Source organism: Archocentrus centrarchus, chromosome 19 (genome assembly GCF_007364275.1).
Source record: "Archocentrus centrarchus isolate MPI-CPG fArcCen1 chromosome 19, fArcCen1, whole genome shotgun sequence".
Lineage (NCBI taxonomy): Eukaryota > Metazoa > Chordata > Actinopteri > Cichliformes > Cichlidae > Archocentrus > Archocentrus centrarchus.
In genome coordinates, this window is record NC_044364.1 from 3,164,880 (window position 1) to 3,182,086 (window position 17,207).

The 17,207-nt window shown below is 41.5% G+C and overlaps 1 protein-coding gene across 1 annotated transcript in view; it reads right to left on the reverse strand.

Annotated features, from left to right (window-relative positions):
* The window catches only part of cacna1g (calcium channel, voltage-dependent, T type, alpha 1G subunit), a 304,885-nt gene that overhangs the window by 127,489 nt on the left and 160,189 nt on the right, over positions 1-17,207 (reverse strand). Inside the window, 5 exon segments of the mRNA XM_030755883.1 lie at positions 4,628-5,028; positions 6,505-7,375; positions 8,381-8,473; positions 9,064-9,358; positions 14,151-14,310. Coding sequence (XP_030611743.1) covers positions 4,628-5,028; positions 6,505-7,375; positions 8,381-8,473; positions 9,064-9,358; positions 14,151-14,310 — 1,820 coding nt within the window.

The window sequence follows — 17,207 nt, forward strand, 5'->3', positions numbered from 1 at the left end:
CCTGGGGTACCAGAAGCTCAGAATAAGAGTCAATAGCAGAATAAGCTGTTTGGCGTTGGCAGAGAAGATTTGGCAGGTTTTTTCAAGGGCACCAACCCGCATACTCAACTCTGCGGGTCAACCCACAAATGCAATTTCCTGACAAATGTGGCTCCATTTAAGGGGAATAAACAGGCTTTCCAACGGTACAAGATTTATTGCCAAGAAGCATTGTTACGACAGAGAAATAAACAACCAAGCAGAAACTCTTTCACTTTTTGTGCTAAGTTTAATTGATCTTCCTGTTCATGAAGCTGGCTCAGCTGGTTCAGCTAATAACTCCCAAGCTCCACGTGTTCATGCAAATATACTGATGTCCTGAGTCACTGTAAACCTCAATGTCCCGTGGCTCGTGGCAGCACAGGGAGACAACTGCATCCAATTTAAATCAGGTCCCAGCTAGCACAGTGAAGATCACTTCCATTTCCACCAAAGTTCATGAGGTTCAACCGCAATGCAATACAATTCATAAGTCTGCTGTTAGACACATTTTGAGTTTTCTCATTCCAATGAATTGAGATATTTCATTTAACACACAGTTCATTTGTAGTTTTTAGTAAATTCTTAAGCTTTTTCATCAAATGTCCTGCTAACTCTAAAGTTGTTACAAGATGTAAGCTGAAGATGTTCATTGCAGTATAAACAAACTGCCAACATTTGATTAGGGTCATTATTATTATTATTATTATATCTGGAAATATTCTTTGTCACTGCATGATGAGAAATTAAATAATGAGAAATGTGGTCTTTTAACTTTGGACACTACAAAATGATTTGTTTAACCTCATGAAAGCGGTTCATAATTCATAAACGGTCCAAATTTTAATTGACAAAATACGAACCTATGCGGCACTAAGAACAGTAGGAGAAAACACAGCAGACTTTCTGTCTTCAAACTAGTTTAACAGGAAAAGTGGCAGCATGAGGTCAAAACTCCAGGAGAAAAGTTGGCTGGAAGATGTATGGAAATTGAAACCCAGCCTCTCCTCCATATGGACAGAGTTACAGAGGAATAGGAGGCTTAGTGATCTTTCTGTCTATTGGATGTCAATGGGCTTACAATCAATGAAGCGTCTCACTAAAGTTTTCAGCTGCCTGTCTGGAGACTGGAGGGATCCATGTTACCCAAACTCGAAAAGAGCACTAGAGAAAGAAGTGAAAAGGTCAAAGAGGACAGAAATGGGGAAGGAAGGAAGGAAGGAAGGAAGGAAGGAAGGAATTGATGCAGAATGGTGCATGAAGGAAAAGAAAAAAGAGGTGGAGGTGAACAACAAGGAGCAAGAAGTAAAGCAAAAAGAGGTGGGGGCTAATAAGTCTACAAAGGCTGGAGACGAGGAGAAGTACAACCAGAATTAGAATAAAAAGTTATGAGCTAGAGCATGAGGGGAAAAAAGATGGAGCGAAAGTAGAAACTGGAAAGCTATAAAACGTCTTACTCTGTGTGTGTGTGTGTGTGTGTGTGTCTCTCTGACATCTGGATATGTTTATAGGCACTGGGTCAGTGACCGAAAGTAACCCTGTAAAAGCTGGCTGGGCTTCAATCTCCTACTACACACCTACACTCGCAAACAAACACAATACTTGTGTCACTTGTGTTATATAACTTTACACCAAACCACACGTGCCAAAAACATAACCCAACACAATAGCCTCAAACACAATACATACCCCAAAACTGAAAGCTGCACTTGGCAAACTGTTTTATGTTCTCTATAAAAAATACTCATGAGAACATCAGAGGAGAAAAAAGCACCACGAGAGCACTTTTTTTTTTTATTTTAGTGCAAATCAAATAGTAACTTATGAACACTGGGGGGCAATTCAGGAAAACCTCTCTGGTTTCACCAGAAAAACCAAACTAATATACTGATATACAACTAATATACAGGACTAGCATGTTGCTTTTCCAAATGCCTTTTGAAGGAAATGCATTCAGTGCCTGTATGGAGTTGGCAACAAAAATAACTGATGAGAATGGAAACAGATGTTTAATGAGATTCATGAAGCTACCAAATCTTTAATTTGGAGGGAATTTGCTTGGAAAATAAACATGACATACTTCTTGACCCTGGAAATTATTTCTAATTATAGTCGAAGTTTAAATTCTCAACACTGGAGAAACTGTAGAGGGAGCAGTGCAAATTACTTACATATTTTTTAGTCATGCAAATTATTAAACACCAGTTTTTTTTTTCTTGGACGATCTCATGTAATAAGAATACTATTTGTATATAAATGCATTAAAGCAAAAACTATCAAAACATAAATGAATGAATAAATAGCAAATGTTCCTAGACTGGAATGGAACATCATTACTGTGCAGAAGTCTTGAGCCACCCCTCATTTCTTTACATTTTGCTTCCTGTGAGCCGGACTTCCTTGTAATAGTTCTCTGGGCTTTCAGAAGGCTATTTTAAGCCACTTAACACTCAACTAAGAATCATTCGAGCATAAAAAAGGCACCTATAGCTCAAGGGATGAACCGGTGCTGTGTCCACACATACCAGATGAGCAAAGAAGCAATTTAAAATTTTATCTTTAGGCACTCTGTTAATATCAGCCCGTCAAAGCCATCTACAGCACATGAACAGTATCTGAAAGTCATGTCCTGAAATAGGAAAGAATCCAGAAAAGCTGTGAAGCCGGACCTGAGAGATGCTTCTGGCCCTTCAGTTAATCCATCTACTGTTTACTGTAGTCTCATCAGAAGTGGTCTCAGTGGAAGAGAGGCTGTCTTAAGGAGAAAAGCCTGAGGAATGACAAATTACACAAGAACTGGACTGAAAACCAGCGGTAACGTGTGTATGGAGTGATGGATCTAAATTTAAAAATGCTGGTTCATATCATCTGTTGTTGAGGGGATTGTTGTGATTTGGTGATATATAAATAAAATGTATTAACCGAACTGAATCACCATCAGTATGTACAATATAAACACGGTGGAGGCTCTGTCATGGTTAGGGGCTGCATTTCAGCCAGTGGTGTTGGGGATCTTGTCAAAATTGATGGAATTATGAATGCAAATGGCAAAAAACAAACAAACCCAAACCCACATTTATCAGACTCCACTGAGAAGAAAACAAATGGAATCACATCAAACTGAATAGTATATGGACATTTTCAAATAACTTCTTCACTTTCTCCAAGTGCGTTTTAGGTACTGTATCTTTACACTCTACAAAACCTGCTTGCAATCAGTAAGAAGATGTGGCTGCCACTGCAGACTTGTTTTGGGTATCAGCCATGATGTAACTGATCCTTTTTTTCTATGACCGAGTGGCTGTGGCTCAGGAGGTAGAACAGGTCATTTACTAATTGGAACGTTGGTGGTTTGATTCCTGGCTGCACCAGTCTGCATGCCAAAGTATCCTTGGGTAATATACTGAACCTCAAGTTGCTCTCTGATGCAACCGTCGGAGAACTTAACCGCAGAAGAAAGTGCTTGTGTGAATGGGTAAATGCAAACGTGTTATATAAAGCGCTCTGAGTGCTCAGCTAGAGTAGAAAAGCACTATATAAGAACTAGTCCATTTACCATTGTAACATTCAATCAGTCTCAGCTGATTTCTCTAAGTTTCAATCACAGGAGAGATGGGTTGTTGATGTTGGGTTTGTGGATTTCTGTTCACTAAAACTAAGATGTCAAGACAGCGGTGTTTCACCTTAGATTGTTTTACTTACAGCAAGCCTCATCCTTAAAATTCTTGGCAGACATTAATCTGCATATGTAACATGATCTTAATATGGAAAATAACGGGGTCGAGCTGTCAAAAAGCACGTTAGCTACTGCATATTTTTCTTTGACAGTGAAAGGTTTGACTGTAACTTCATTAACAGACAGCTTGAGATAGCATGACGATGCTCGGATGTGTGACCGTTCATTGTGTTCAGCAGATGTTTTTTTTTTCCCCCATCATAAACTTAGAAAGAGATTAGACTCACACCTGGCTGACATCTGATCATAGTGAGTGTCAGCCCATATCCAGATGTGGTCTGCCCAGCATATTGGATGTATTTACACCTTACATTAACATGCCTTATTCCTAATCCAGATGAGCTATCATGAGTGCACATTGCATGTTAATATCAGGTGTAAATTGGGTCAAAGAGACGGCAGCACAGGGATAAAAACAACAGAACAGCAGACTGAGAGGGAAAGAGTGAGATGATCTGACGTCAGATGTTGCTGGGCCTTCCCTACCCGTTAAATCCCCCGTTTACTTTCTCTTCTCTCTCTCTGTCTGTTTCCTCTTTCTCTCATGCTCTCGCTCGCTCTCTCTTTCCATTTTCTCTCTCACATGGCTGTAATTATGCTCATGTAAACAAATGAGACCGGAGAGAGACATCAGGAATTCCAGTTGGACCTGTGGGAGCAGTGTTGCTTGCACAATCGCACAGAATGACACACGCACACACAGAGGATGTACAAGTCAAACTGATACCTTCCTACAATCTTTCACTATCCGTGTGACCATTACACATCGGGGTTCTTCACATTTCCAGAGTGAAATTTTTGTAGGCATTCACATTTCCCGTATCATCCGACGGCGACTGCACATCCATTTGTTATAAACACACGTTCACTAACCTGCTCATGATACTCGATCCCCATGCTCAGAGTATTGATCAGAATTGCGATCATAATCCCTCGGCCAAAGTACTTGCTGTCCACAATCTTCCGGAACGTGTCGCACACCAGCCTCCAGAAGTGAACAACCTTGGCGGCTGTTTTCCCCAGCCTGCGGTGCTTCCTTTTGGGCTGCCGACTGTCTCTTCTGTCCCTGTGGTGGAGGTCCTGAGTGAACTCGTAGACCCCATCGCTATCTGAGTCGCCAGGTGTCTCATTGCCCTCAGTCCCGCCCTCTGATTCGTTGGCCAGGGCCTTGGCGCAATAGGGGCAGCTCTCGGGGTCTAGTGTCAGAGCGGCTGTGTCCATGGCGCTGCTGGTGGTGCTGAGGTCACGAGCTGACAGCTGGCAGGAGAGCTGGGCTGCAGCCGAGTGAAAAAGGTCAAATGGAGAAAATGAGATGAAGAGAAGGGTACGGCGGTGGAATCAGCGTGATTTTGATAAATTACATAAATGAAGTGGTTTAGACAAATTGTCAGATCCAATGAAAGAGATCTGTTGTGAATGGGTGCACTTTTAGACAGTTGCATGTGTGTCAGGGAGAGTGTGTTTGACCGTGTTGGGCAGTGTGTGTGTTCTATGACTAATGCTTCATCTCCACAGATTCTATGGCTGGCAGCCAACTTTTGCCACTGCTTGTACAACCTGAAGCGACCTGGCCTGACTTTTGTTAGGCTTATTGTCTTTTTAGAAGTTGACCAAAGGGCCAAACAAAGTTGGCTGGACACGAGGCATTAACATTTATTGACTCTAATTAGCACTCTATCTGCCTGTCATGCAAAAACAAAAATCTCTCTCTGGACAGTGTTGTAGCTTGAGGCTTAGTCAGAACAAATCAATACTGCACAGAGCCAAATACGTGACTGCAGTTAAAGGAACACAACCACTGGTGTGTTACATCATTTCCTTCAGCACCGATATGGAAATTAAACACTGGCTGAGTGAATGAGATAGCAGAGTTTCCCACACAATGACTTTACTTAGGCAGGTTTCCCAGGTATATGAATGGTACACCAAGTACAGTATGTGGTGACTAATTTTAGCATTTTTAAATTTGTTTTATCTCTCTGAGAGAACAATGCCATCTGTGTTTGATTTACTATTGGACCGTCCCCTAACTCTTATTTTGTTCCCTTGCTTGCCCTGGCCTTTCATGTTTTCTCTGCCAGCTGGCTCCCTGACCAGGTTACTATTGTCCTCCAAATCATTCAGCTGCTACCACAAAAGGGATTTTGCCCATGGTTAGATATACTCCAACTTCACTATCATAGCTGACAACTGTAGTCTTTGTTCTGCTCTGGAGAGCCACTGTGAACAGAATGGCCACACTAAACACAACCTGCAGGTTGAGAACTGGCTCATGTGCAGCCATGACAAACTCACAGGCTGCAGAGCAGAAGGACTACCTTTTACCAGCTGCAGACCATGATGGTGTAGTACAACCGTGTGAGAGCTTGGGATGATATCCTCTCCGGGGATATCATGGACTGCCGCAATAGCTACCTGCCCAGCGAGCCAGGTGGTAGGGGAAACACAGGAAGTGCCATGGTTAGGTGGTTAGCAGTAACTAAACTATCAAAATAAGAGTGAGAAGATAATCCACTCATAAATCAATCTGGAATGATATTCTCTCAGATGAGGAGATAAATCATCAAATCTAAAATGACCCAAAACTTATACTTGGTCAGCCAATAATATACCAGGGCAGCCCACCAAAGTAAATCTAAACTTGTGGGATATTCTTGTTATTTTCCAACCCTGTTAAACATTCTAGTTTTTTCCAACTCAGCTCAGCTTACACAAAGGAATGCATCTGTGTCCGCTCATTGTGTGTCTACCTGTTGGACTGAGTGGGTCCACCAGGCTTGATGGCCGTCTCTCCAGAGGCGTCGGTGGAATGTTAAGGTTGATGTTCATCAGGGTGCTGGTTGCAACACTCCCTCGTCTAGACTCGGCCAAAGCTCGAGCCTGGAGGGTAGGGTAGTTCTTAGGCCCCGGAGCAGCAAAGGGCACAGAGTTCCTTTTAATGGCCCTGGACTTGGGAGCTGGAGCTAGGGAGAAGAAGCCTGGAGCCATTCCTGGGTTGGTGTTGAAAACACTGCAAACTGAGGATGAATCAGCAGCAGGACTGGACAAAGTGGCAAGGTTCATATCAGAAGTTGCTGCTGTCACTGAAGAGGGTGGTGCCACAGCAAGATGCCCACTTCCAGTGTTTGCTACAAGAGCCCCTCCATTGTTGTTATGAGCGCCAGGCTCTACTTCCCTACCCTCCAAACACCTGACGCTCCCTCCTCCCCTCACACTACCATTCCCTAGATGGTAGTGATGGTGATGGTGGTGATGATGATGGTGCATTATGTGATGAACCGACACAGACCCCTGCCTGGAGGTCTTCCTCCTTCTCCTCTGGCTGTGGCTGCGTTGGATCTCTGTGGCTTGGGGCGAGGCTGCGATGTTGAGCCCGGCACGACGGGCCAAGAACCTGCAGATACGGGCCACCTGCTTGGCCCCCTTACGGATGATATGAACCAGGTACTTAAGTAGCTCGTCGTAGCAAGAGCCTGGTTCAGAGAGGGATGCCAGTGTGCTGGCGTTGGACATGAAGCGCACTCGTTGTTCCTTCATCAGTTGGCTCTCCCTCTGTTTGGTCTCTGAGAACTGAGTGGCGATGACAACCAGGCACAGGTTGATCATGAAGAACGAGCCAATCTAAGGACAAGGACGGAGAGATGATATTGTTATTGGGGGCTGAAAAATGAAACCAATGCACAAGTGCCTGAACCTGCAGTGGTCTTAAGGATTGTTTCAAAAGACACTCAATCCCAATAGACTCCCAACTATAAAGCATAAATGTTCTTTATAGCTAATGCCCCCCTTCATAACAACTGTACAATTGTTTTTTTTTTTTTTGTCACTCATCTATTTGGATTTTGTTAAGGCTTTTGTTATGGGAGTGACCCTAACAAAAGCCTTTGATTGAAAAGTACCTTTGATTGAAAGGTAATTTGAATCATTCAGCTGGACCTCTCCTACATGTTATGCTGTTGGTGCCTTTCAGAGCATTTTAATGTATCTATCTTACAAATAATAATGGATTGCTGTGAGGGATAGCCTGTCCAAAAAATTTTATGCTTTAGTTTAACCCTATAAGGTTGGGTGATCGCCACTGAAGCACCCATTATCCGCCCCTAAAAGATGTGAACAGCTGGTTAAGACAGAGCGTATTGCCACTGAGCCGGCTGATCAAAGGAACTTTGAATTACCGTAATTCCACGAACTTTTGTCCTGTCAGAAAAATTCAAACAGTTTCTGAAAGCTGAGAAATTGCGCTTCACACCCAACATAGGGTTATTACAGTAATTGTTGCTGGCAGTCCACGAACAGCAGAACTTTTGAAGTACACTGTGTCACTGGCAACACGTTTGGCATTAAAGGGTTAAGTTCTGTTATTTTAGTAGTCTATTACATAGCACTAATTAGAAGCCATCTGTCTGTCCATTGCACCTGTACAGTTTATGAATCGATAACTAACCAAGCTTCCTCACATTAGCTGATAACTTAGCATTCCACCCTCTTGTCTAAATATGGTAGGATTAGCAAAAATGCTAATATTGATGCTTCAAAATCTAGAAACCAATTGGTGACATTACAGTAGTTATGTCAATCTTGTGTACAATCTCTGTTCAGTGTTCAATCCTGAGCAGACATACTTACAATGATGAGCAGGATGAAGTAGATGAAGTTGTAGAAGGAATGAGCATCCATTACAAAGTACATAATGTCCACCCAGCCTTCCAGAGTAATCACCTAAAAAGGAACACCAGGAGTCAAGTACATAGAAAGAAAAAAATCAGACACACAAAGAAGAAAGAAACCAAACACAGAATAGAATTTAAAAATAGAAATTCAAAGAGGACATATTTCCCAGTGTTATAAATACCAAGAGTTATAAGTACCAAGAGTAATCCCCCAACATTTCTCTTGTTTGTTTTACCTCACACAGGCTAACCAGCCACACTTGTGGGAGAAATTCAGTCTGGCTTTCGCTCCTCTAAAATTACCCCCCTCAGCTGGAGAGCCATGACTGAACACTCCAACAAAAGGCTATTCAGATGATGTGAAGATAGCAAACAAATGGTGTGGAAAAAATAAGCTGCAGTCTGGAAGTGTGGCGGTGGTGACCTGCTAATCCTCTAAACCCTCTTTCTCTGATAGACCAGCCCTGGGGTAATTAGGCTGTCTTTCTCCCTCTTCATCTCCATTTTGGATTACAGGATTGTGCATCAGCCAAATCATACTGTATGTTCCCACTGCAGATAAACTGTTGATTTAATCTGGCATCTTCAAATCAGACTGTTTTTTTTTTTTTTGTTTCAGTTGTCCATTCACTGCCCTACCTGAAAGATGGCAATCCAGGCATAACAGATGTTGTCAAAGTTGATGGCTCCCTTGAAGGGGTTGATCAGACCAGCAGAGCAGTTGGTATAATACTGGTTCCAGTTGACGCAGGTGGTGTTGTCAGTGCTGTTGTAAGAGTCAATATCCAGGGTGCACTCCAGGCCCCCCTCCTCGTACAGCTTGGGAATTGATCGACAGTCCCTCATGCCGTTCTCTCGGGGCTGAGAGCAGATGAAGGGGTTCTCGTCGTCGTTTTCAGTGTGGTAGTATTTTTCGAACTCCACAGATAGAGGGCTTGGAGGAAGGAAAAAGAGAAATATCAGCACAGACTTCAGATTAGATCAACTCACAGAAAGATGTTCTAAAAATTGACATGCAATCAAAATGGCAGAGGATTGGGCAAAGACCCTACAATATTAGACAGAAAACTCCAGCAATCAAACAATCCCTTATGAGCAAGAACTTGATGAAAGTGGGAAGGAAAAGCTCCCTTTTAACAGGAAGAAACCTCCAGCAGAACCAGCCAAGCCCAATCTGCTGTGATTGGTTCAGAAGTGAGGGGAAAGAAAAGAAAGCAGAGGGAGACAGGAAAAACACAAATTATAGCAGAGAGTGTTGCTGATTTATACCTCTAAATGCAATAGTGAGGTATAAATATATGGGATCGTTCAGGGTCACATTTTTCTAATTTTAGAAATATTGCACAAATGAATGAAGACAGTCCTACATATATGATTAATGTGCACATTGAAGGACATATCCTGTTTAAACATGAATCCAAGATTTCTCACAGTGTTACTGGAGGCCAAGGTAATGCCATCCAGAGTAAGTATCTGGTTAGACACCATGTTTCTAACCAGATACTTACTCTGGATGGCATTACCTTGGCCTCCAGTGTAAGTGTCTGGTTAGACACCATGTTTCTAAGATTTTTTTTTGAGCCGAGTACAATAACCTCAGTTTTATCTGAATTTGGAAGCAGGAAATTAGAGGTCATCCAAGCCTTTATGTCTTTAAAGACATGCCTGTAGTTTAAATAAATGATTTGTGTCATCTGGCTTCATGGATAGAGTAGATCAGTAGGGTTTTCATGTAAAACTGTTAAATGTTCAAGTAATAATCTGATTTTAAAAAGCCTGAGAAATCAGATAGAAATTCTGAGTAAGGGCCAAGTGGACAATGGACAACAATAACTAAAACTCATTTTTAAGTTTTCCAATTAGGATGGATAACCCTAAGAGTCAAGCTTTCAAATGAATGAAAACTCTGCATGGGTCTTTATTGCTGCTACTCCTCCTCCTCGACCTGTGCTTCAAGGATTCTGACAGTTAATGTGACTTGGGGGCATTGATTCATTTAAACTAACAATATTCATCCTGCTGTAACCAGATTTCAGCAAGAATATGTAAGACAGTATAAATCAATATGTGGATCAATTATTAAACTATTTACTAACAAGGACTAAGAAGAGACAGAGACCTAATTTTTAATAGTCCACATTTAATTTGCACTCTTTGTGCAGTAGAGGATGTTATCACATACCTCCCTTAAAGAGGGGATATTGTCATCATTTTCAACTCATTTTTATTCTTGGACTCTACTGGGACAGCCTTACATGATTCACACTTCGGAATTTTTTTTTTTTTTTTTTTTTACTTCAGTTATCAATTCACCCTATTTTCATGTCGGTTCCCTTCACCCTCTCTTTAAGCCAGCTTTTGTTCTGATTGACTGCTATTTGCAAACAGAAGATCTGAACAGCAGGCAGGTGGGACTTCTATGTTCAAAGCCAGATTATCATGTAAGGAATATCCACTCCTGTTGACATTATACCAAGGAAAGAGGAGAACAACTGGCTGAAATAGAGCATTTTGAGCAGTCTGAAGACTGAGCTTTTTGGCTCACAGGCATTACTTGTACATACATACGTACATATAATTTGAATCTTTAGCCATTTTAAATATGATCATCCATCACTGTAACAGAAAGTATAGTATATTAGATCCACTTTAAAGAAAAATTTAGCTTCATTCCATCAGATTATGGAATTCTATATTTTAAAAAGTCTTTATTAGGGAGCTTAAGGTTTTAATATTATCAGTATCAACAGCATAAATTATCAAAGGGTCATAATAGAGACATACTAAAGATATTTAGTTTGCAACATTAGTTAACATTAGAACCCATAAGGCACTGGACATACCAGACAAGGTAAGGTTGTAGTAACAATATTACTGAGATGGTGGAATTAGAACGAGTGCCTTATATTGTAGAAAATTGTAACCTTTATTCATTGCAAAGAGACCACGTTTGCCTTTGGCGACCATGTTTTATTCTCTCTCAAAGTTAGAAAACCTCAAACTAAGTGACTGGACCTCAAACACGCAAATAAGATACATAAATCATAAATGATTCAGAATGAATTATCATTTAAAAAGTAACGTATAAATTTCTGCAGCTGCATGTTGCAAAACATCTTGGCTCAATAAAATATTTCAGGTTAAATATGTGACCTTGAGTTTTTCCAGGGAAAAAAAGGGCAGTGAAGTGTTTCCCCAGGGAATCGCCTTTTCCACGTATTATTCAACTGCAGCCTGCATTTATTGTCAGATTGGAGCAGTTTAATTGACTGGACATTTTCATATTTCCTAATGATGTTGCTTTTGGATTTTAGTATAAATCCGGCACAATTTTAAATGGATCAACTTCAAAAGCCCAAAGTCTGCAGGTTTTAATTCAATGCAAACACTACAGCAGCTGATTCCACTGATTAGCACTCCTGCAAACAGATTGGAGGAACTAATCAGTGAAGCTAGCTGTAATTGTGTTTGAAAAACCCAGGGCCAAATACCCAGGGAGAACCCTGTGTGTACAGAATGAGCTGGATATACGAGAGCTTTTGCCTGCTATAACACATCTTGGCATATCTGGTACGAAGCGCTCGCCTCTCTGGAATAACTGGTGTGTGTCTGGCGGCTCTGTAGTATCTGGCTTGTCTGTCCACACACATTCAGTTGGCGGGTTTTATTAATTGCATTGTGGCATCACATGTTTTGTGGGACTAGACCAATCCTAACACACTTCACACACTCTTATTTATATGTTCTTAAAAGCGATTTCTCACTTTGGGACGATCTCCAAGCGCACTCATTGCTCTGAATAGCTCACTACGTTGTACGGTCTATTTATCACAACTCAATGTGACACATAGGTCCACTTAAATATTCTCAATCAGACTAATAAAAGGTTACTGTCAAGCCAGTTAACAGCACGTGCTGTGCCACTAAAATATGCATCAGTGAAGTGTGTTAAAGAGAAATGGAAGCAAGCATTAAAACAGATATGTTTATGACTTTGAACAGAGCCCGGCTCAGGTGCCATTTATCTGATACAGAGATTTAGACCTTGCAGATACAAGAAGAATGTCTAAAAATTGAAGATGATGACAAAAAAAGAAAAAAATGCCTGTGCAGCAAAGACATTATGCATGAACTTCAATTACAGCTGTGAGGAGTTAAACCTCCAGCAGGGAAAGATGGAGGTAGGGTGATACAGGGAATATGAATAAGTCATTGGTTCTCATGTTCTACATGCCATGGTCCACATGAGGTCTCTCTCATTATTTCCAGGCTCATCAATGTGATAAGAACCTCTTTGATTTTAGTGCATGACCTGGTTTAGTGTGCTCGGCCAAAGTTCACTCCTTCCTGTTGTTTATATCATTTTCATTAAGGAAATAATAAATAGATAAATAAATCCTTCCAGCTTGGAGTTCTTGAGGGAAAGTGGTTAACACTGGTGATTCACAGCAAGAAGGTTCTACTTGTTCTATTGAGGGTTTAAACCTCCAACCCCTACCTCATTTCCTCCACTCCCCACAGCCCTAGTTGGATAAATGGTTAAAAAAACTGATGATTGATCGTTCGTTCATACTGAGGATAAACAGCCATCGTTAACCTGCTCATTAATCTTCATCTTTTACCATTTGTTTTGACCATTTTTAATAATTCATATTAAAACTTTGGTGTTAATTTTGTATTTATAGATGACTTCTGTCTGTTTGGGATTTAATGGTAGGTGTGGCCACTTGCCCCGGCCAAAACATTTTATGTCAAAATTATACTGTTACTGTGTTGCACATTTCCATAGTAAGACCTGGTATTTTGGGATTTTGAGTACATAAGTGTGGTAATGCAAGTACAGCCATATGCAGTACACTGTGAGTATGGTGTACTAACAACAATCAATTAGTTACACTTGTCCTCAATAGTTGTCATTTTTTCATGTAGTTGAACAGTTTTCAGGAGGAGGATATATTAATACCGTTGATGAGGCCATTGTTAGCTGGCTTAAAGGGCACTGCCACATCTTATGTAGGTCGTGTCGTTCTCTGCAGAGGAACTTAGGACTTCAGAGTTCAGAGGTATGCATGTTGCAAATGTTCACAAAATGTGATGAGCAGCAAGGTGACTGCAGTCAAATGTCATTTACTGTAAGTGCACAACTCACCCTGTTCGATTCAAACCTAACCTGTTAACATTCATTCATTCTGGCACCAGCAGTTATCTAACATGCTAGCAAAGCTGGGCAGGGGCTCTACGGATTAAATTAAACTTTTACAATGGGTTAATTTCACAGCGTATAAACCTGTGGAGCTCAGACTGCAAGAGCTGCATTTGTCTACTTTGTCCAATACAATAAAGCTCATTCAAAAGAAAGGCTGATTAAAAAGAGAGAAAGGTGCTGTAGTATAATTTTATACAAATTTCATTTTATACCAATTTTAATGGTTCAAGACTTAACAAATACCTTAAACAATCTGATATATTCTGTATTTTTTTCAGGCCTTTCTATTGAGAGTATTTGGAATTTTAGTGTCTTAACTGCAATATGAGTTATGGGCAGTTAGAAACTGATAAATGTGCTTGATATATATACTGTACTGTTTATATGTCTCTTCTTACTGCTATCATGCTGGAAGTGGTCAAATATGGTATGATATTTAAACCAATCATTATTAATCAATATAAAATGGAACACAATAGACAAACCACACATTGGTACAAATGCAAAGCACGGTACTCACAAAGAGAAATTGTCTTCGACGAAGCAGCGGTTTCTGAGCAGGCCAGACCACAGCTGGACACCCACTATGCCAAATATGAAGAAGACGAAAAAGCAGAGCAGCAGTACATTACCCAGCATAGGCAAGGTGTCCAGCAGCAGGGTCACAAGGATACGCATACCTGAGAGAAGAGACAAAGGCAAGGTCAGACGTCTGCGCGGCACACAGCAGATCTGTGCAGCTGCATTGTGTGGATGAGGTGTGTTTGAATGGAGAATCAAAGTTCTTTCAGTAAAAGAGCCGCTGCAGAACCCTCGCCGTTCTGAGTGCTGCATATCTGCTGCTCAAATGAGTACCAATCCAAGCACTTCTTCATTTTACTACCATTCACACTACTGTGCGCTGTCCTCTTTTAACACACCTACAGGGATAAGTGCAAAATTTAGTGTGTCATTCATCTGATCAAATGACACACTTGTCAGCAGATGCTAAAATCGTTTTTACAGTTTAATGAAAATGAAACAATCGTGATGAATCACAGAAATAATAGCCTGCTACATGTCATAGAATAAATACAGCCTCTCTGTGCTTTATGTTTTATGTTATCGAAACACGGCTTAATGAAGGCTGTTAAAACATGGCCATTCATTTTAAGACATGAAGCGCAGTGCTGTGGGTCACTCGTAAATAATATGGGGCTGGGTCTCGACAAACAGAAGGGATTCAGTTTATCAGGTGAGTTGGTGATCACAAGCCATAACTATACATTATACCCCGGAACAAATTTCAGTTTGGGGGGGGTAGTTACATTGTTTCTTTCTTTTTCTTTTCTTTTCCTGTAGTTATCTTCAGGTGTAATCTTATAGGTAGAAGTTGTACTGAACGGTGTCCTGGAGACACCTGTCACCTGCTGTTCTTCTAATACATCATTAGCCCCTTTTTTTGTGAGTGTATGTTTTTGTGTATGTGTCTATGTGTGCCTGCATTTCTGAAGACATGATCTTCCCCCGTATCCAGAACCTTTCAAAGGCAGCAAAATGCAACTCAGTGAAACCCAGTAAGCAACAGCTTAAACAAGGATGAAGAAACAAACAGAAACAAAACCAGGCGGTGTGGTGATTTATGTTGTCAGGACACCCCCACTCTCACAAAAACACCAGAATCACCAAAGTCCAAACATCGTAACACAGAGCAGTGATGAGAACCCACACGAGACCAGAAACCCCCAAGTGGCCGCAGCCTACAGCAAAGGCCAAGAAACAGTGGACACCTGCGTGATGAGCCACAAACCAGCAGGAAGGCCTTGCCAACACCCAAAAGAAGCCAGACAGCACATGCCCGTTCCACGCAGGCAGCACAGAAAGAGGAGCCCACAGCACGAGTCAAGGGACAATGAACTGACCCAAAGCCCAGGAAGGACACCAGCCAGCACAACCAGGGAGCCTGGGCACACCCCCAACAGCACAGGATGATCAGACTCACAGGATGCCTACCCGAGCCCTTCGCCCCCACCGGCACCAATACGTTGGGTCAGACAGCAAGCAAATGGTGGAGCAACGGAGGATCAGGGTAAGGGGCGAGTCCGAATCAGCCAGACACACAGCCAGGCTCTGTATGTAAAAGTGGCATATTTCAGCGGCATGGTGTTTTCATGTGCCATATAGCAGTGACATACCCTAACTAGCATCAACATATGCATGTAAAAATGGTCACACATCTGAAAACCAGTAGCTAGGCATTATAAACACTAATAGATATACACTGTATACACAAAACACTAAGCCTCAATTGGCCCAACGCCAAAATGCCAACGTGACAATAACACATCTGTTCAAAAGCAGAAGAATGCCATTTTAAAGTGGTACAAATCAACAGCACGTAATGATCATCAGTGGATAATGTCAAAGATTTTGCTGATGAGAAAAAGTAGTCATCAATAGAACATAAATAATTCACAAATTAGAGCTGTTATTACTCCCAGTCAGAGCCGCCAAAGGCACAGATGCTCCGGTAGTTACTAGAAACCTGTCATTGCACTGTGTTGGTGTGCTTAGCAACACCCTTCCTTGCATAAATAATCTTTAAAAATATATTTGGAGAAGACACAACAGTCCTGAGTCAAACGGAAGTACAGAGATTTGTTAGCAGTCTGTGAGAGTACCAGCAGCACTCCTACAGTTTGTTCTGAATTAAAGCCACAGTAAGAGACCTGCTTTATCGCCTTTCATGCAGTACATCTCTAAATCTGTCTGCTCTGGACAGTGTTCCCTCAAGTTTCTGACAACACACACACTTCCTACCGCCTACACACTCCCTCTGCTAACTCTGGCTCTGTCCCTCAGATTTTGATCTGATTTTCACATTGATTTTTTTCACTAGCTGTATACAACCAACCATCTGTTCATCTATCTTACCTAACCTTGTTCAATTTTCTCTTTTTGCCGGTGTGTAAACTCTATTCTCCGTCACACTGTTTTGGTTTTCCCTTCTCCCCCCTCTCTGTCTTTATTTCTTTCTCGCGCCGTCTCTTTCTCTGGCTGTGTTTGCAGCAGCTCAGTGAGTCAGGCGTCAATAATGAGGATCACTTTCCTGATCAGGGGGTTTTCTGGGTAATTGGATAGGCCGGGTCAGACCCTGTCAGAGCGATAGCAGAGCTCGTCTGATGGCACCGAGGAACAGAGGACATGCAGGGGTCATTAGTTTCTTTGGAAAATGTTTTCAAGAGGGCAGGTGCAAGTTTGGTGGTGGTGGGGGGTCTTTTACATGTCTGTGACCAAGGATTTAACATCTCATATCAAAAGCACAGCCTCCTGTTATACAAATGAATTGGTTTGCTCATAGGCACCCTATGGAAACATGCTCATTTTAAGACTTTTAGTTTCCATTTGTTAGAGTTCCCTCCCATTTTCAAACCCACCAGCATATTAACTGATGGCATCCCATCCGTTAATGACTCTCCCAAGTACGTAATAATTGTCGCGGTCCCTGGGTCTTGGACCCAGGGTTGTGAGTCTTTGGGACGTTTAAGATATCTTTGTATTTTCCCCTTTGGTCAGAATACAGGAATGTCAGTGGGAA